The 22210-nt window shown below is 36.9% G+C and overlaps 1 protein-coding gene across 4 annotated transcripts; it reads left to right on the top strand.

Annotated features, from left to right (window-relative positions):
- The first annotated feature begins 3543 nt into the window (after positions 1-3543).
- Positions 3544-21371, top strand: LOC123761818 (transient receptor potential cation channel subfamily A member 1 homolog). Of its 4 annotated transcripts, none has more exons than XM_069330659.1 (10): positions 3544-3677; positions 4394-4474; positions 5372-5489; positions 5642-5678; positions 8151-9706; positions 10559-10806; positions 12542-12848; positions 16187-16379; positions 18416-18529; positions 20561-21371. In XM_069330659.1, exons 2-10 carry the CDS (start codon positions 4411-4413, stop codon positions 21248-21250), a joined length of 3327 nt encoding a protein of 1108 aa, XP_069186760.1. In that variant the 5' UTR covers positions 3544-3677; positions 4394-4410; the 3' UTR covers positions 21251-21371. The 4 variants fall into 4 exon arrangements, with proteins under 4 accessions (XP_069186760.1, XP_069186757.1, XP_069186758.1 ...); XM_069330656.1 differs by having other exon boundaries at positions 8145-9706; XM_069330657.1 differs by having other exon boundaries at positions 3601-3726; positions 8145-9706.
- Positions 21372-22210: the final 839 nt, after the last annotated feature.

Here is a 22210-nt window from a genome sequence, read left to right as displayed (position 1 = left end):
ACAAAGTGAAATCGACACAAGTAATTCCATCTATCATCATACTATCATGCAAGAGGAGCCACACATCTATGGTTCATCCAATAAAATCAGCAGACTTCTAGATGTTACTATTGCTCGGCTTGGAGTCGGTTACAAGTATCTCTGGGAATTCTCATTATTTGCTGATGTAGACCTGACCAAATGTAAACTGTGTCAGCAAAATTATTCGCACATCCTACGTCACTATGTGATGGAGTGCGAAAAGTATACGCGAATTCAGAGACAATTATATAACAAATGTTCCAACGATGTGTAAATATTTCATTCAAAATGATCTGCTACCAGAAATCTTAGCCAAATATCCCCAGTTTGCTAACTGTAGGTAATAACTAAGTTATTGTAACCTACCCACCGCTGCCCACTGGATGGGGGGGGGGCGGTGTGCAGGGCAAACATATCAATTGTGACACTAGCTCTCCACATATGTCAGTTGCTTAATTTAGAAACTGTACTTATGGTTGATCTCGAACCCATTGATGATGTGACGTCTTATACTGAATTTTGTAACTAGCTCATCAAGATTGTAACTTGCTTAGCTAAATGAATTGTGAGGTTCAGTTCCTGAATCCATTATGTGCCTCTGTAACACTTTCCACTACCGCCTACAAGATGGGTATGGGGTGCATAATAAATGAACTAAACTAACCACTCTGAGTTGAACTTATTCAAAAGCAGATATATGAACTTCTGATGGTAATTGTGGGGTTCAGTCCCTGAGCCCATTATGTGCCTCTGTAACCCTTTCCACTACCGCCCACAAGATGGGTATCGGGTCCATAATAAATGAACTAAACTAAACTAATGTCTCCATGCTTGGAAACAGTAGTCCAGATGGAGGGGCTTTAAACCTTTGTACAGCGGAATAACCATTATATTTTCCATGAAGATTGCTCTCTTTATAGTACATATATGATCTAAAGTGAATCCATCGTCCAAAAAGGATAGTATTTCTAGCAACTTTTAGTCAAACGTAAAAAAATGGACTGTTGAATTTTAAAAAGTTAGTTTTGTACCATCGGAATTCTTCCAATGGCACGCTAGAAAATGGAACATGGAGTATATATTTTATAGAAATTCCGTGAGCGAGCATTTGCTTCTAAAGAAAGGCTAAAAAATTAAGAGACCTGAATATAACAATTCAAATAAAGTATCCAATAAGCGCCTCCAGTGACTCTGTTGAGGAAAGAGTAATTTGTTAGGTGTTAAAAATGGATCGACTGATATAATAATAAAATTCAGCAGCAGATATGATTACGGTTGACAGCTGTCGGTAACTATAATCATCGACGTTATCAACATATCTCAAACTTTCTGGCTGCTAGCTAGGCTAGTACAGTGCCACACTGTGCTAGCTAGGCTAGTACAGTGCCACACTGCGCTAGCTAGGGTAGTACAGTGCCACACTGCGCTAGCTAGGGTAGTACAGTGCCACACTGCTAGACTATACTGCTTTGATTAGTTGATGTCTTTTGGTGTTATCCTCATCATATCCTTCAAATAAACTGGCACGACATAAGCGAAACATGAAATGAGATTTACTATTTTTCTAAATTATTATTTGTATTAATATGTAATTGTTAACTGGCACCATTTGCCTTTCATTAACGATGACATTAACGCACTCTATTAACCATATATATATATATATGATTATATATATATTCGTATATTTTAGTAGCAGTCTTTCTTGTAAAAGTTTGTTGTTGAATATGACCGAAAGGGTAAGATTAATGGTTCTAACCCGAATCTTTTCAATATTTCTTATGTTTTTCTTCACTGTCGAGGGTAGTTGAAAAATTAACTCCAAAATTAATTTTCGCACTTTATTTATTGTCTGACGCCTAGGGAAGCGTTTCGCAAGTAGCAGTCTTACATTCAGATGTTTATTCAGGTAAGGTATATACATACAAGTGATGTTACATTAATGGATTGATATATAGATAGAGCTAGTACATACAATGCCTAAAGCCACTATTACGCAATGCGTTTCGGGCAAGAAAAACATTAATATACAATACAATACAATACAATACAAAACAAACATTTTCAAAGACAAGTTGTACATGCAATGCCAAGGCTTATAATCGCTTAGGGTGAGGTGATACAGAATGGATATGTAACTTTTTTTTAATAAAGTTTAAATAAAACAAATATATATATATACATACATATATATATATATATATGTAGTGACGGTAACGCGTTGGTGTTCGGCTGTTTCAAAAGCTAGGGGTATGGCCTCGTCACATATAGAAACAAAAAATTGAAAATCTGGAACTTCGTCTGTGGTAAGGTAATGGGAAGACACACAAAACACAAGTAAATTTAACAATGAGATTTTAATTACGTTAGAAAAGCAAAACATGAATAAAATGGACATAAAATTCGTATCATAAAATCAATCAAAGTAATAAGAATAATCAAATGACAAAATGAAAAGTTACGTTAAGACAAGTGAGTAATAACAAGTGAACAATATACAATCAGAATAGGTGCAGGAATATTGGCTTTAAGCTGCCACCTCTCTTAGTACACATAAGCCAGAGCTTAGTCTACCAACGAGACGTTAACTTGTTGAAAGCACTGGATATTCTGAGGTCTGTAGGTCGTGTGGCCCCAGACATCAGGTAGTGTGGCGGGTGGAGGGCAGGTGCAACTGGACACGCAGCCAATCAGCGATGAGCAGGCGACGGACAGGTAGTTTGGCTGTTCGAGGTGGAGCAGGTGTTCCTGGTGCGAATACGTTTGCTCTCTGGCAAACCTTGGAGTTTTATTTGTTGGATATTTCTTCCATATTAGTTGTATATAGCGACGAATTTAGGAGGGAAGAGCAGGCTCAATCTCTTGAAGGAGATTATCGTCACAATATATATATATATGTATATATACAAAAGAATGGAGGTGGTAGAAGAAAATATTAAAGTGTTCAGTGAGAATTCACAAGGTTTTCTCTGAATACTCTTTCTTTTCTTTTCTGAGGCTATGGCACCAGAGGTGCAGAACTTCACAACTTTATATATATATATATATATATATATATATATATATATATATATATATATATATATATATATATATATATATAATCACTAAGTTCTCACTTAACTCTTATGTGACTTAAGAGTAACTTAAGAGAGTTCTTAAGAACTCTCAGAGTTCTCACTAAGAACTCTGTATGACCCGGCCAAGATTCGAACCCATGATGTCCAGGATCACCCTTAAACGTACACAGTTCTGTGCCCACCGCACCACTGATCCTTTATAAGTTAATGGTTCGAATCATGGCCGGGGTTTACGGGCTCACCATAGCTCGTGCTACATGGACACTTCGTTCTGAGTAGCTAAATCTAAAACAACATCATGGCCGGGATCATATAGAGTTCTTAGTGATCTATGGCTTACGCGTTCTTGCGCGCGAGAGTGAGACTAGTATTAGTCATGTTCGTTCTCGACTCACAAACGAGAATTCCAGATCGGTGTTCTGCGCACTTAAGGGTGTTTCCCGGGCGGTGTCTAGCTATCACTTAATACCATGCACCAATGTTATCTAATCTATCAGGAACTGATAGATTGGTTGTACCGACAACCACCAGTCTTAGCAACGCTGTGTTCCAGTGTGCATCTCGTGTCGTGTTGAAGTAAGAAATTTTGATCAATGTTTCGTTTTAGCCTTTCCCATCTGAATTGGTGAGTTTTTTAACACTGTATTTGTATGACTTACTGATGAGTTAATGTAGGGGACGTTGGGGAGGAGAGTATAGTAGCGGTGTATATGTATAATATGTGTGAAAGGAACATTTTGATTTTTGTGCACCTGGTACATTTTATCTCTGTGATATCAGCTGGCCGTTATCTTGAGATAATTTCGGGGCTTAGCGTCCCCGTGGCTCGGTCCTCGACCAGGCCTCCTTTTTGTTACACATCCCCAGGCAGCAGCTCGTAGCAGATGTCTAACTACCAGGTACCTATTTACTGCTAGTGAACAGGGACATCAGGGTGAAAGAAACTGCTCATTTGTTTCCGCCTCCACCGGGAATCGAACCCGGAACCTCAGGACTACGAATCCGAAGCGCTGTCCGCTCAGCTGTCAGGCCCCGTTATTTGGGACCTGACAAATAATAGGCCCTGACATTATTTGGGACGTGGCTAGGGATTTCAGTGTTTAGTGAGGGAACAGATTCTGTCGAGTGATCTCATGCCCTGATGATATGTTATCAGATTAAGATTTCTCAAACTTGTGCATTTTCAGTAAAATACACAATGCACATTTTAGGTGTTCATTTTATGTAAGGGTGAACATATCTTGAATTATGCAACATGTGGTTCATAATTGTTTATTTTTCCTTTGGCTAAGGAGTTTGTGGCGTCATAATGGATAACCAAGCAGAAGAGAATGAAGAGCAGACCCTCCTCGACACATCCAAAAAAGATCATGGTATGTCATTCGTTATTGTTAGTTGAAATGCAATAATCCTAGCTTTGAATAAATTCACACTCCAAGCTTTGATGTAATTCATTAACTCATAAAATTGAATGTATTTATTTCAAGTTATCTTGTTCTCTGTCGATGTTCTCGGCGAACATTATATAACATGAAGTGAATTTTTCAGCACGTTTTGAATCACTGAAAGAGTTTACCCGAACAGTAGATTCATTGTTTGTTATTGTAGGAGAGGAGTACTGTGAATGGATTCAGCAAGTTTAGGAAACATGCCCAGTGTCAGAATAAAGTTATGTTTAAATGAGAAAGAACTATTATTTGATGAAATATTATAATAATGATAATAATAATAATAGTTATAATAAGTATAAATAATAATATGTAAGTGTTGAAATTCAACTAGAAAGACTATGCTAATTTAGACAAATCTGAGCCTAACTTAGAGCCAAACTGTCACAACCCAGCCCAAAATAGCCTCATTCCACCCCAAACTAACCGAATCCAGCTAACAGAACCCAATAAAAACTAACCTAATTTACACCAGACTACCCAACTTAACCCAGACTAACCTAACCTAGCCCAAACGAATACATCTCAACCCAAACTAATACATTCTATCCCAGCTAACTCTGGCAAATTTAAACTAACATTATCTAGCCAGACAAATCTAACCCCACTCAAACAAACTCATCCAAATTCAACCTAGCCTTAACTAACCCACCAAACTCATTTTTCCAGTATAAGAGATATATATTGTAAGCAAGCATGTTAATCAACTCATTAATATTCACTTAATACAGTTGATACTGAATGCTTTGATTTGCTAATAAAAAGAGTTTCTACAGAGCTCGTAAGTTTGAAAAAAAATCCTAATGCATAGTATGTCCGCAGTTGTGTTGTCAATGGAAGAGGAGTCAGAACACGCGACCAGTACCACTGAAAGACCTAGCAAGTTACCCACGATCGTCGTCGCCCCTAAATCAACACAGCAACAACAACCTAGCAAGAGGTGTGTTGTATTCTCTCCTGTGTGAATCATACCTCATATTTTTTTGCTTTATCGATCAATTCTGTAAACCGTATCTCATATTTTGATTAATACTCTGAACATATCTATGGATACCATAATAAACTATTATGAAGCCTCTCTTGTTGATACAGGTTGAGCCAACAACAGGAAGTCAGAGCTATCAACAAGGTAAGAATGTGTTGAGTTTATGTTTCAATGCATCAATGACAGGAATTTTGTCCTTAGTTCTGAACACCTTAATGCAATTAAATTGTAACGTACTTGCCTCTGAAGCTAGGCACACATTATGTGTATATATATATATATATATATATATATATATATATATATATATATATATATATATATATATATATATATATATATATAAAATATAATTAATAATAGTCATAATGCTGTTGTATATAATTTTATTATTATTAATTTTTATTTTGTATATTTTCCATTCTATGCAAATATCTTCTACCATTCTACCATTTGGCGGGTGAAGAAACACTAGATCACTTAATCTTTCCATTTTTATTGTTCGAGGTTTCGTCAGCAATGTAACATCTTCAGTAATACATTCTGTTGAACTGACACAGGTACACTGAGCTCACAACTGTATACTTACAACACAGGTATACTGTAAACTTAGTATACCTATGTTGTATATTGCGATAATACCATCAATGGAGTTCAAGAAATGCGTAAGTACTTCATTCATAATGATGTATTGCCAGGAATCTTAGCGAAGTATTTAGAGTGTGCTGACTGTAGGTGCAGCCTGCACATGACTGTAAAGCTGCCGCCCAGTTGGGTGGGCGTGGAGCAAGACTAGTAACTGTGTGACTCACCATAGATGTAAAGTGCCTTGTATAGTGACTGTTGTGAGCCTCTTGGTGAATCACTTTATTTATTTATTTATTTATTTATTTATTTATTTATTTATTTATTTATTTATTTATTTATACAGTATATATATGCAAGAAGGTACATTGGGTTCATGAGAGTACATATTATTGATGTTTTTACATTCTTGCAAAACCACTAACACGCATAGCGTTTCAGGCAGGTCCTAAATCTAATAGATAATTTTAAGTAGGTAATTTGTAGCAAAATTTAAAGAATATTTACAGGTTTATTGTAAGAAAATTTGAAGCAAATTAATAGGTACATTATAGTAAAATTTGAGGATTGTCAACAAGCAAATTGTAGCATAATTTGAGAATTATTAATAGGTACATTGTGGTAAAATTTGCGCTCAACATAACAACCAAGATATAAGTTGATGGCAGTAATTGAAATTGAAATAAGTTTATTGAGGTAAAATACACACAAAGGGATGAGGTAGCTCAAGCTATTCTCACCCCGTTCAGTACAACGTGTTCATACATATATGGACACACATCACAATCAATAAACATATTGCCGAACATTCTGAGAGATAAACATATACAATTCCTCCTTTACACAAGTAGTTTAGTAAGCAGTGATTCCAATGGTGAAGTTGCATGGCTTAGGCACATACACTGGGGGAGTGGGTAGCGCAAAATACAGTGCGAGTTTGAAGCATTAAGAAGGCAACTATGAGGATGAAATTAGGTACTTTTTTATTTTACTTTTGAATAAGGCATAGGTTGGACAGTTTTTTAATTCGTTAGGGGAGTGAGTTCCATAGACTATGTCCCTTGATTTGCATAGTGTTTGCATAGATTTAGTCACAGATATAGTTTAACTCTGGGGATATCAAAGATATATTAATTTCTGGTGTGCTGTTTATGGGTTCTATTACATCTGTCAAGGAAGAGTTTAAGACCAGGATTTGCATTTAGGAACAAGGTTTTGCACATATAAATGGCACAAGAAAATGGGTGGAGTTTATGTTTAGTATGCTGTGATATCAAAGATTAATCTATTGTATATATATATATATATATATATATATATATATATATATATATATATATATATATATATATATATATATATATATATATATATATATATATATATATATAATATATATATATATATATATATATATATATATATATATATATATATATATATATTATATATATATATATATATATATATATATATATATATATATATATATATATATATATGTGTGTGTGTGTGTGTTTAGTTAAATGAACTAAGGGGTTCAATTCCTGAACCCCTTATGTGCCTCTTATAATCCTTTCCACCACCGTCCACGGGATGGGTGTGAGGAGCATAATAAATAAATAAATTGGTCACAGGACTAGTATGGGGCGCATGATAAACTACCACTTACAGGATTAGTATGGGGTGCATGATAAACTACCACTTACAAGACTAGTATGGGGTGCATGATAAACTATCACACACAGGATTAGTATGGGTTGCATGATAAACTACCACTCGCAGGACTAGTATGCGGCGCATGATAAACTATCGGCCGCTGTCGACAACAACCAAAATCTGAAGCACTGTAATCTAATATCTTTGTTTACTTTCTAATATGATTTTTTTTATTGAATTCTCTCGATTTTATATTAATAACTCACCCATCTTTCATTCTTGCAAATATTTAACATCTTTTATACAGAATTATATATTTCTTATGCTGCAAAATTATTTAAAATGATGTATTGTAAATAATCTAAGGAACAGATCAAGATTCACGAGGCGGCGGAGGTCGGTGATGAGGGTTTACTACAGAAGATTGTGAACAGACAACCCAAGGCGCTTGGTTTCCTGGACAAAAATGGCAACACACCTCTCCACCTGGCTGCTAAAGGCAACCACCATGACTGTTGCAGAATTCTTCTGGAAGTCAGCACCAAAGAAGTTAACATAAACAACAAAGTTGGTAATTCCTCACTTCTACTGTCGATAGCCACCGGAAACAAATCTACAGAATTAACAAAATTACTCATTAACAAGGGATCAAAGTTAGATACGAAAAACAAAGGTAAACAAACAGCTCTACACATAACCTCTGAGAAAGGTAATGTTGAAACTCTGAAACTGCTTCTTGAGCTTGACAAAAGCTGCATAAATGCTAAGGATTCAGAAAAACTGACGCCTCTACATGTAGCAGCTAAAAATGGACACTGGAAAGCTTGCAGTGAGCTTGTTAAGGCAGGAGCAAATTTAGAAGACAAAGATGCCAGTGGCTTGACACCACTTCACTGGGCTGCTAAAATGGGTTTCTCTGAATGTTGTAAGAAGCTACTGGAGCACAAGGCTTCTATTAACAATAAAAATAATAAAGGGAACACCCCACTCCATTTATTGTGTGCATCTGGAAAGGAAAAACCGGAGTGTGCCAAGCTGCTGATTGATCATGGAGCTGATGTTAATGTCCAAAATAATGTGGGTGAGACACCATTTCATCTTTCCTTTCGCTCACACTTCAAAGTATCAGAGGTTTTCCTTGGTCAGGATGTGAATTTATTGTTGACTGACAAGCAAGGCAGAACAGTTTTGCATTTTGCTGCAGAAAGGCAGAATTCAGACTACGTTGAGCTAGTAATGAAAATGGAAGGAAGTTCAAAAGACTTAATCAACAAATTAGATAACCAAGGGAAAACAGCTTTACATATAGCCATTTCTAAAAAAGTAATTGATACATGTAAATTTCTGATAAGAACTGGTGCAGATGGCACCATTTCCTGCGGTAAAGTTGGCACGGCTCTACATATGGCAGCACGTTATGGCCTGGATGATATCTGTGACTATCTCATTACCAAGGGTGTCAAGGTGGACATAAAGAACAGTGAGGGATTAGCACCACTACATATAGCAGCAAAAGAAGGCCATAAAGAATGCTGCAAGGTGCTATGCAAGAGAGGTGCTTTTGTAGCTATCCGTGATGGTGATGAAATGACAGCTCTCCACCATGCTGCCAAGGGCAAACATTATGCCTGCTGTGAGATATTAAAAAGACAACTATATTTAGTTAACTTGGTAGATAAGCATAAAAGAACTCCTCTACATGTAGCTGTGGAGGTTAATTCCTTGGATTGTTGCAAGGTTTTATTAACACCTAAAACAGATGTTTGGGCAAAGTCCTTCAGTGGAAGTCCTGTAAAGTTGGCATGTGATGGACGTTACCATGATATCTTCAGGCTTCTCTTATCTTATGGAAGTGTTAACAGAACTCGCAATGAAAAGGACATTAATTTCCAGGACCTTCTTGAAAAGTCATTGGAACGTCAAGATAGGTAAGACTTTTTAACTATACACGTGGTATTCTATCTCCCTTATGTATTTTATTAAATGTTTAAATTCACAATAATTTTAGTCCACTCTTGTATCTCCTGAAGTTTATTTCAACCCTTTACAATTTTATATCATATTATTTTTCTACACCTTTTTATTCTGTAATTCACAACTGTGGCGTAATTTGGCTATTCTGATTTCGGGTGAGCTTCTGTCTATTTTCTAGTATTGTATTCTTTTACAAACGTGTGCACGTATGGTTATCTTATTCCTTTGTTATATCTTCCTACTTGGACATATCCAGTATCTTTAATCCTTCCTTATAGCAGGGTAGATGGGGGGCCCCGCGCCCAGGTTTCTCTCCCCCTTCTTCACCATCTCCCCTCTCCCCCTCCCCTCTCCACCCTCTCTTCCCCACCTTACATTGAGTATACCTTGAGTTGGTTTCGGGGCTTAGCGTCCCACGCGGCCCGGTCATCGACCAGGCCTCCTCATTGCTGGACTGGTTAACCAGGCTGTAAGACCAACATACACAGTTGGTCTAACATACATATATACATACACATACATATTTAATATATACATATATACATACACATACATATTTAATCACCCACACAAATACACACACATCTATAATCTTTTGTGTCACAAATGATTCAACAAGCTCACAACAGTTCGTAACATAAATACAGCCAAGGCTATCAAGAGAATATGGGGAACAAGTTAATTTGTCGCTCTTGCTTTTTTGTGGGGGTTGTATAAGGTATGTTATGTTAAATAATATATGAATACAGAAATAAAAGTATCATGAGTTGCAGGATTTTTTTTTTGTCGAATGTATTTAATTACAGGAAAATGGTGGAAAGTATCATAGACAGCTGCTTCTGGGAGGAAGCTTTCATGCCCTCACAAGAAATTTTAGTGGAAAAGCAGAGGAATGGGAATTTAAGGCTGCTAGTTAAGAACTATCCAGACTTAGTCAAGAGCGTACTGGACAAGTGCATACCAGCTCCAGCCGTTACTGAGTGCGACAAGACACTGCAAAAGCCACAAAGGCGTTACCTAGTGCATTACCTGGATGAGGCATACCCAGTACCAGGTATGAAATATATTTTTAGAGAATTCATTATTGACATCAGTATATTCCGTAATAACAAGTTCAGAAACCCGTTTATTTTACCACTTCAATTCTGGAGGATTAAACAACTTCCTTTGCAGACTATTAATTCCATTATAAACAACAAATGTTGGGGTTCATTAGGAAGCACATTTTTTGCGAAAGTATAATATATATACGTATTTGTAAACATGCTTGTCCGTAGGATAAGTTATCACAAGATGATCTGAAATGTTTCTGATACAGTAATTATCATAAAACATAATTATATATCTAACAACTGATCACTTGTGTTTGCATTAAGATGCTATTACAAATATTATTAAGATACAATTGTATATGCCATACAATTGTAATTGTCTAGTTATATAAATTGATATATAATGTCTATCAAAATTTTCATTTTCAAAATTTTCATTTCAAGTTAAATGATAAATGGCCAAGTAAATTAAGGTATAGTGCTGCAAATTAAAATGCGCACGTGGAACCATTGTGCGGTAATACAAAAGAGCAGGCATGACAATTATCCTGGAGTGACTTGAAAACGTTATACAAGCTTCGCCATTCCGTGCCGCCGCGATAAGACGAAGTTGCTGGTCGCGGTTACCCTTAGTTTAGTTCATTTATTATTCACATCATACTCGTGACCGACCACTTTTTTTTATTAATACATAAGGTACATCTGCATTAGTGCAGCTACCCTAGACTATATGAAGTGGAGTACAGTGTGTCAAAAAAGCTAACTACGTGATGCTAAAAAATCTCCATCACACAAGATGGTTAGTCATACAGAGGCATGTGATAGGCAATCTGCACTGGCAGACTCCGGATGCATTTTGAGGATATCATCAACACAAGAGTGAATAAGGTAGCAGTGGTAAAAAAGTCCCCATCTCGCAGGATGGTTAGTCATACAGGGTCATATGTTTAGTAGCCTACACTGGCAAAATTTGGGTGAAATATGAGGATATCCTCAAGAATACGAGAGTGAATAGAGTAATTGCGAAGCTCCAGGTATCTCATGCCAACTGGTCTGAAAGGTCTAATAATTGGGCATTTGGTGATGTAGTGTGGGAGATCATGCCGCAGATCCTGCTCACAGAGTTTGCATCTGGAGTGCTCAGGATTGGGAGATCCGTCACCTGTAGCAACCTGCCACAGGTAACGGTAACCCAACCTGATTGACCCTTATAACCATTGTGTTGCACAGTCTGGTGGACGTTTTGTGCTGCCCATAGATATAGGTTTCAGATCTGAACAATTGTGACCGACCACAAGTTCAGTCCCTAAAGTAGCAACTGACATATGTGGAGAGCTAGTGTCATAATTCATATAGTTATCCTGCACACCAGCCCTTAGATCGTAAATTTGTCATATTTTATGCAAATGATAACGTCTATGAACTCGAGGTTAAACATTTCACATTCACAGACTTTGTGAAGGAGGGGCTTAGGGACATAATTACTCCTTGGGGAAGGGGGGAGGCAGGGGTGAGGGCACTAGGCCGACTTGGATCCCCCATATGTTACTCCCGATAAAATAATATTAATCCTGCAAATTTCAATGAGGCTAGTCCCAAGCGTCTGGCCTCTAACTCGAACAAAGACATTCTTTCTGTTCGATATAGATATATATGCTTGGACCACGCTACATCAACACATCACATCAAGTTTTACATTCCATCTGTTATACTTATTTTGAAATCTTTTAACTGCAGGAAAAGAAGAAAGTGATGATACCAAACAAACAAGACCACAGGACTCACAACCAAGACAGCCTTTTGAAACAGAGTGTGGAGGGTTGGCAGCGGGAGCAATAGTGGCCCCGGTGGACCAGGCCTGGCGTTCCGACCACCTCATGGAGTGGATCCTTCAATACAACCACCACCACCTCCTGCAGCACCCGCTCATCACCTACTGGCTCCGATACAAGTGGCTCAGCTACATCAGAATACATCACTATGTTTATCTAACTCTGGCCTTCCTCTTGGCACTTCTTTTAACAATCTTCACTGCAATATCTTGGTAATTATGTGGCTATTACTGCATGTAGATTAATTTTACACCATAAAAAGAGAACTCTTTAACATAACTAATCTTTGCATCTTGGCAAGTATACTGGAGATAATTTGGGAATATTGTTCATGTTGCAGAAATAAAAGCAGTATTTCCGGCTCTTTTTTTTAAATTCTGGTAATTTCATGAGATTCTTATTCTCAATGTTAATATTTTATAGACATTCTAGGGAAATGGAAGTTTTTTAAGCTAATCATGGGTATATTTTTATAATACTCATATTTCTATCTATATCTATAAGCGAGAATGTATGTTTGTCTGTCTGTCTGTCTGTCCTTAGTTGGAGGGAACTAGCCTCACCCAACTTTGCAAGGGGAATGGTCCAGGGTATGGGACGGACATAGCCTGGTCGTGGTCGGCCTAGGGCAAATACTTTAAAAAATATAAGCCTGTAAACCCACCCCCACCACCACGTGCGATTTTTAAGAAGACTGAAATGAAATCGCGGATGTGTTTTTCGTAGAGTTTGAAGTTACTTCGCCGTTTACCCGCACATTTGCATGATTTACTCGAAAATGCTGAACTGAATTCATTCGGGTTAGTGACGAAAATAGTAAGGAAGATTTTTTTTTTTTTTTGCAGGAATATTCTTGCGCGGGCCCTAAGCCTCTGGCTGGCCCACTAAGTGTTGCTTGTTTCTGTTTTACTTGGTTGGAGTATGTGTATATATGACTCGTATGGTTGCTTCAGTAAGATTTTGCCATGTGTGTTTAACAACTTCTTCTGCTCTGTTGAATCTAAGTTGAAATCTTAATGGGTTTGTAACTGTGCACTGTGTTAGATAATGTTCCAGTGGTCTGTCGGGCATTTCTCCACAGTGCTGACATTTCCTCTCATCTTCTGGAACCTGTAAGCCTATTTCCCATGCACATGGGTATCCAAGCCTGATGCGATGTAAGTGTACTTCTGTTGCTCTACTGCTCCCTTTCATCAAACTAAGTGGTTCGTAGTTGGTTGAATTCTTGTACCAACCCGCAGATCCTGACAAGTAAGGAAGATGGTTACAGCGATGATATGCAACTGAAAACTCAGTTGCATATATTCAGTTGCATATATGCCTGGAGACCGTTCAGGCTTGTTCGCATTTGTGTTCCACACGTGTGCCCCAAAGAATTAGGTGATTTGATAAAATACCATGCCCAAGATTACCAACAGAGTGCCGTCGGGGGGATGGGGAATTAGCCTCGACTACCATCCTCTTTTGTCCGGTCGTGTTGGTCGAGTGGTTAAGGGATCCTGTACATCATCAGATGCATTGCTTCTGGCAGTATGGGTTCGAGTCACTTCTGGGGTGTGAGAATATATATATATATATATATATATATATATATATATATATATATATATATATATATATATATATATATATATATATATACATATATATATATATATATATATATATATATATATATATATATATATATATATATATATATGTATATATATATATATATATATATATATATATATATATATATATATATATATATATATGTGTGTGTGTGTGTGTGTGTGTGTGTGTGTGTGTGTGTAAATCACGAAAATTAACACGTGATGAAAAATGTCAGACCAGTGTCAGACCACGAAGGAAGACTTGAAACAGGAATTTCCTTAAGTACTTTCGTATTTAATAATACATCTTCAGAACCCTTCTGAAGATGTATTATTAAATACGAAAGTACTTAAGGAAATTCCTGTTTCAATTCTTCCTTCGTGGTCTGACACTGTCATATATATATATATATATATATATATATATATATATATATATATATATATATATATATATATATATATATATATATATATATATATATATATATATGTGTGTGTGTGTACGCCCAGGGAGTTCAGGTATGGAGGTTCAGTCTCATCACACAGCCACCATATGTTCTAGTAGACACATCATCATCATCATCATCATCATCATCATCATCATCATCATCTCCTCTTTCTCATCTACATTAATGACCTTCCAAATGCCTCCCAACACCTCAAACCAATTCTATTTGCTGACGACACAACCTTCATTTACTCCAGTCCTGATCCCCTTGCTCTAAATGCCACAGTAAATACTGAGCTAAATAAAGTCCATCTGTGGCTAACTGCCAACAAACTCACCCTTAACATTGACAAAACTTTCTATATTCTGTTTGGCAATAAATCCTCTAATCAAATAAATCTCAAAATAAACAATACCCAAATTTGTAACAAATTAGATGGCAAATTCCTTGGCATTCTCATTGACCACAAGCTGAATTTCCAGGGACACATTCTAAACATATCAAAAAAAGTTTCAAAAACTGTGGGCATTCTTTCTAAGATCAGATATTATGTACCACGCCCTGCCCTGGTGACTCTCTATTACTCCCTTATCTATCCATATCTCAACTATGGTATTTGTGCTTGGGCTCTACTACCCAAAATCACTTACGTCCTCTAATTACTCAACACAAAGCGGCTATTAGGACAATATCCAATTCTGGCCCCAGACATCACTCGGTACCCCTACTCAAATCTCTGAATATGTTAGACTTTAAGTCACTGCACATTCTCTCATGTGTATTATACATATATAAAACGCTAAACTACAATGTCAATCCTGATCTCAAAAGCTTCATAGAAGGTTGTAACAGAACCCATGAGCACCACACCAGAAATAAATACAGTTTTGATATTCCTAGAGTACGACTTAATCAAACCAGAAATGATCTACAAATCAAGGGGCCCAGAATGTGGAATGACCTTTCCAACCATGTTAAAGACTGTACCTCTCTCAACCCGTTTAAGTTAAAAACGAAGCTATACCTAATAAATTCCCTGTAACCTACCTTACCCCTCTGTTGTCAACCCATGTATATTTTTTTTTTAAATCAACGCTGTTTGAATGTAATTTTCTGTAATAATTTGTAATTGTATTTGTGCTGCTTTTTCAACAATGTTCCCCCCTCTTTTACCTCTATTTTTATTTGTTCTCAACACATTTTATTCTTTTTACCCATTAGTTTTAAGCTTTAGTCATTAATGTTTTTCCTGCCCGAAACGCTTTGCGTAATAGTGGCTTTAGGCATTGTATGTACTAGCTCTATCTATAAAGCCAACAAACTTTGTAAAATCTCTTTATGTATGTACCTTAGCTAAATAAAAATTATTATTATTATTATTATTATCATGTGCTCTCAGAGTGAATAATGAGATTCTGAAGCATGCACATCTATAGAGCAACAATTAGATTTTGTTCTGTATACCTCTATTATAAAGCTCATATTGTATTGTTTATCTAGGGACTGGGCGTATATGGAACACACATACAACTTAACACGGTCCTTAGTGTGCCCTCCCGGAGATGAACAACTTGTCGGACCGGTGGTAAAGGAACTCCTACGGCAGGAGGGTAAAATCCCTCATGTCCTTGGCTACATAATTTTGTTCATGTGTTCAACACGTATTCTATATGGCATTTACAAAATAATAAAGGTAAGTCGAGTAATTTTAATGTAATTAAACATTAATTATATTCATTTGTGAAAGTGCCTATAATATTACAAAGATGGTTTCCGCTTAATGTTGTCGGAGACAGGAAGGTTGTTAGGCTTACCTAAGGGCACGTAGGCCAAGAGCTGATTGTCCCTAAGATGCGACCCATAACAATAGCCTAGCTCACGGGTGCTCAAGAAATAGTAGAGGCAGTAAGTATAAGAAAGCGTGCCCAATTGTCTCGTCCTGCCTGGTAATGCAACTCTGGTTCAAGCCATTGTGAGCTGACTGCGCCAACTGCTGCACTACAGGTTTAAGTATGCGGAAGAGCCCAAACGTCTCGTCTTAAGAGCATAACAATTAAAGAGCACTGCAACAGTAGGTGTTTAAATCCACCCCGTCTCACCAATATACCTATCCAGTCTACTCTTCAGACCTGGCAAAGTGTTCATTTCAACAGTACTAGCTGGTAACCCATTCCTCAACCCTATTTCCAAAGCAGTACTTTCGTATATTCTTTCAAAAACGACATTTCTCCGTCTTATTCCCATTGTTACGGTTTGATTTTTTGATTGTTGCCGCCGAAGGCGGCTAGTTTATTGTGCACCCCATACTCATCCTGTGAACGGTAGCGCAAAAGCATTACAGAGGGCACAAAAGGTCTTTATCAGACCTCATCTTAGATTATTACATAAACAATTTCATCTATCCTTCACACCTTATAGTTACAATGTCAGCTAGTTACAGAGAAAGTGCTATTTCAAGAGCTATATATTTACAGTAAGTCATTATACATTAATGGTAGGTCTTATCGCTAATACATAATAGTTTGACCAATGGGGATATTACAGAGTCATAGGAGAGCTTCTGTTTATTATTAGTCCTCACAATACACTACTTGTTTTTTACAGCCGGGGCGCATCCGATCCCACGATCGTCGTCGCCCCTAAATCAACACAACAACACTACTTGTTTCTGAATCTCATATGTCGTTTATCTACTGGAAGCGAAATGTTGATACAGTGCAAGGATTTTAGGTAATTTATCCTTGGTAATAAGATAGGTTGCCATATCATACAGAGTAAGCTTAGCTTTATCTCTAAATGGCTCAATTTTACTACAATCCAAGATATAGTGTTCGAGTGTGTGTCCCTGTCTTTGTCAACACACTTTACACTTTACTTCATCTAGATCCCTATACAAGCAGAACTGCCAGAGATACTTGTAGCCAAGTCTTTTACGAGCTGTGACAACATCTGTTTGTCTACTGACTTTGTTACTTGCCCCATACACATGTTTTACTTCACACATTTCATTGTGATGAACAATGGACCTGCTAGTTCCAGTTTGCACTGTTCTACTTTCCTCAAATTCATCCAGGAGTTCTCGTCTAATGACACTTTTAAGGGACCTATTTGATAACTGAAGATTCCGTTCAATACTGTCTTTATTTACTGCAGCCTTAGCAAAGGCGTCAACTTTGTCATGTTCCTGCAGGCCAATGTGAGAAGGAATCCACAACATTTTTATATTTACCCTCTTGCTAAGTATTCTTATATATTTACGTCTAGCTTCCAAGACACGTTATTACTTGATTGCAAACTGTTTATTGCTCGTAGTGAGGAAAGGGAGTCAGAAATAATTAAGCTGTCTACTTCAGTGTTGTCAATAATTTCGAGTGCTACCAGTATTGCTATCAACTCGAAAGAGCGAAAGAGCGCGGATAGCATTTCAGAGTTTCAAGACTGTTGTGAAAGCATGAGTGGTGAAGAGGGGCTCTATATCAGTCTCGTTCTGGTAACTGGGTCCTCGGACCTTAACTGCACCTCGTAATCCAAATGGGAGAGGATAGAGAAGACAGGAGTGGGTACTGGTTGTGTCTCGTTCCACCTCACTAATTACAAAAAAGCTACTTGTGTATTTCAGGGATTTTTCATATGATCAGTTATATTTAAAATTACTCGTGTAGAAAATTAATGAAACAGGCTAATCCACAACATCTGTCACCGACACCAAATCTGATCTTTTATTTACAGCTGAGAAAAAGATGTATACAATTCGAAGGCCTCTGTTCCCTGATAAGTGATACATTCAGCTTCATTTTTATTACCAATTTCACAACCTGCTCAAGGAACACCCTTCTACGAGAGGTATGATAATGACAGTTTCACAAGTTTCAATTCAAATGTATTTGTTATGGTTTCGCTCGTATGTTTATCTTTATGCACTCATCTTTGGATTAAAATGAGTACCTAGCAGATTTTTGTTGTTGACCTACGTAAGGCTTTTGACACTGTTAACCGGAATAATCTTCTCAAACTGCAACAGTATGAATTCAGAAGTCATTCCCTTCAATTCCTGCAATCTTACCTCAGTGATAGGCTTCAGTACGTTTCTGTGGACGATGCTACTTCCCCCTCCCCTTCCAATTGACATTGGTGTTCCTCAGGGTAGTATACTTGGTCCACTCCTCTTTTTCATTTACATCAAAGACCGTCCAAAATGCCACGTAACACCTCACGCCAATTATGTTTCCTAATGACAACACCTTTTTCTCTCATCCTAACTTTCTTATTTTAAACAACATATTGTGAATACTAAGCTAAAAAAAAGATCATCCGTGGCTAACTGCTAACAGACTCACTCTTAACATTGATAAAACGTTTTACATAGTTTGGTAACAAGTCCACTAAACAAATTAACTTAAGAATTAACAATATCCAAATTATTAAGAGAATAGATGCGAAATTCCTTGGTGTTCAGACAGCAAGCTCAATTTACAATGTCATTTAGTAAATATATAAAAAAACAATAATAAAAATAGGTATTTCCTCTAGAATCAGAAAGTACGTTCCTCGCCCTGTCCTGGTAACGCTTTATTATTCGCGCATCTATCCATATCTCACCTATGGTATCTGTGCCTGGGGTTCTGCTACCCAAAATTACCTTCAACCCCTAATTACTCAACATAAATTAACAATCAGAACAATAACAAACTTTAGTCCCAGACATCGCTCAGCACTCTTACTGAAATCTTTGAATATGTTAAATATTAAGTCACTCCACATCCTCTCAAGTATACGTTACATCTATACAACTATGCATTGTAATGCTAATCCTAACCTTATTACAAGCGCTTCCTGGAGGGCTGTAACAGAATCCATGGATACCACACGAGAACCAAATATCTTTCTGACATTCCAAGAGCTGCGACTTAACCAAAGCAAAAATGCTCTAAAAATTAAGGGTTCCAAACTATGAAATGCTCTCCCAAATGACACTAAGGAATGTTTTTCTCTCAATCAGTTTAAAAGAGAAACTAAAAACTAGGTAATTAACTGTATGTGACCAACCTTAATGATCTCTCTACATCCTACATGTCAATCTGTGTTTGCTGTTCTTGCTTTCATTAATAGCTTAATAACTAAACCTGTACTACTATTAATGGCTGCCGTGTTAAAATTTAGTGCAAAAGTTGTATATCATCTGTTAACTCACTTCATCAATTTAAATTATTTACTATGTTCTGTTGCAAAGTTTACAGTTTCCAAATATCACATAATAATTGTCAATCATTTTCTGATTTTATCTATTTCCATGAACTTATTAACGTTATATTGCCTCATTTAGTTTTAAGAATTACCCCCATTAAGCTTACATATTTTTCTTAATTTTTATGTTATGCCTGAAACGTTCTGCGTATTAGTGGATTCAGGTACAACTTATGTAATTTATGAATATTCCATTGTTCATGTACGTAACTTTTTATGTATGTACTCTTGCCTAAATCAATATTATTATATTGTTATGATTACTATTATAATAAAGCAAAGTTTTTTATTTAAAATTCCCTACACAACATAAGTTCTTTATTCACAAAAGAATAGAGCTTAAACTTGGCTGTGTATATATACTTTCAAATTTTTTTTACCACTATTATCAGTAACTAGTAAACAATTTGCTGTCTGCTTTTTAACCTATAACATAAATTATTCAACATGTCAACAAGCAAGCCCTTAATTTATAGCCTATTAATATGCACACATATTACATGCTTGTTTGATGTTATCGCATAAATTTGAAATCATTCATTATAAAACTAAATTCTCAGTTTTACACAATACTGTATGTATAATGGTATAATTATAACAGTAATACTTACGTAATTGTATTTGGTTCAGGACTGGCAGTGGCAGGTGGGCGTGGTGTCTGTACTCACATCCTGGCTGTGCGTCGTCATGTTGATGAAGAATGAACGCTGCTGCAGCAATTTCTTTTACCACACCATCCACCTTTTTCGCACCCTCTTCAAGATTATCCTTCCTCTATTAGCTATAGGAACTGTAGTATTTTTTATTTATAAAATAAGTGGCAAAGGAAAAACTGCTAACAATCAAGCATTGAATACTTTCCTTCAAATATTTTCGAATCAGTGGGTCAGTACGGCATTCTTTGTCGGATTAACTATTGTTGTCTGCCTTGTAATGTTAGATAACAGTAGAAATCAACAGAGAAAAGTGAACAAGGACCTTCGCACTCTCGCTTCTGTGAAGATGACAATGGACTTTGACCTCCTATATCCTATCTTGAGGAAGAAGTATTATGCTTTTTGGATACCAGAACATAAAGTAAATTTCAGCAGCCAGTGTAACTGTCTTAAACAATATTTACCTTGTCAGAAAGAGCAGTTAGAAGAGTTAAGTGAAACGAAAAGTGAGAATGAGAGAGAAGTTTTGGATGAAACACGTGATATAAATAAGAAAATTGAAAAGCTTCACCAAAATGCAACAGAACAAAAAATAGCAACACAGCTATTAGCACAAAATGTAAATGAATTGAAAAATCTGTTAAAAAACAAAAAGCTAATTTGACACTGTTGTGTAAACAATCTAAACGGTAAAATTAGAACAGTCGGGTTATTTCTCGGCTCACAATTGGGAATTCCAGAATTTAGCTGTAACCAATCTATATTAAATAAACACCAAAAACCACCATATTCTTTGAATGTTATCACCTATAATCGTATACGTTGTTGTTGTTGATGTTTTAGATTCAGTTACTTTTTTTTTTCATTGATACATGAGGTACATCTGCATTAGTGCAGCTACCCTAGACTATATGAAGTGGAGTACAGTGTGTCAAAAAAAGCTAACTACGTGATGCTAAAAAATCCCCATCACACAGGATGGTTAGTCATACAGAGGCATGTGATAGGCAGTCTGCACTGGCAGACTCTGGATGCATTTTGAGGATATCAACACAAGAGTGAATAAGGTAGCAGTGGTAATGAAAGTCCCCATCTCGCAGGATGGTTAGTCATACAGGGCCATATGTTTAGTAGCCTGCACTGGCAAATTTTGGGTGCAATGTGAGGATATCCTCAAGAATACGAGAATGACTAAAGTAATTGCAAAGCTCCAGGCACTTTCCTGCACCGTGGGAGGTTACACCCTTTCCAGTTTTAATCCCTCCCTTTCCACTCAAGAAGCAAACTAGAGATCAGCCCAAGCTTCGTCTTGAGGCAAAGCTCAACGCCTTAAGCCATATTGATGCTCTGTCCACAGAGCATTCTCTCTCTCAAATTATATACACTGATGGTTCCCTACACCGCACCACGGGTGCAGTTGGAAGTGCAGTTGTCCTGACAATGGGCGATGGCCTATACTTTGAGTGGGGAGTCCGTATAAACAACTGGGCCTCTACCCTTCAGACTGAACTATTTGCCTTGCTTCTTGCACTGAAATGTGAGCAGTCTCCGTGGTGTAGTGGTAAGACACTCGCCTGGCGTTCCGCGAGCGCTATGTCATGGGTTCGTATCTTGGCCGGGGAGG

This window comes from Procambarus clarkii, chromosome 24, assembly GCF_040958095.1.
Source record: "Procambarus clarkii isolate CNS0578487 chromosome 24, FALCON_Pclarkii_2.0, whole genome shotgun sequence".
Taxonomy (NCBI): Eukaryota; Metazoa; Arthropoda; class Malacostraca; order Decapoda; family Cambaridae; genus Procambarus; species Procambarus clarkii.
The sequence above is the reverse complement of the archived record's forward strand: the minus strand, read 5'-3'. Positions and strand labels throughout refer to the sequence as shown.

Coding starts and splice junctions, on each gene's coding strand:
- LOC123761818 (XM_069330656.1), top strand. CDS start 4,411: ATGGATAACCAAGCAGAAGAGAATGAAGAGCAGACCCTCCTCGACACA. Junction 5,490..5,641: donor CAACAACAACCTAGCAAGAG/GTGTGTTGTATT, acceptor TTGTTGATACAG/GTTGAGCCAACAACAGGAAG. Junction 10,807..12,541: donor TGAGGCATACCCAGTACCAG/GTATGAAATATA, acceptor TTTTAACTGCAG/GAAAAGAAGAAAGTGATGAT.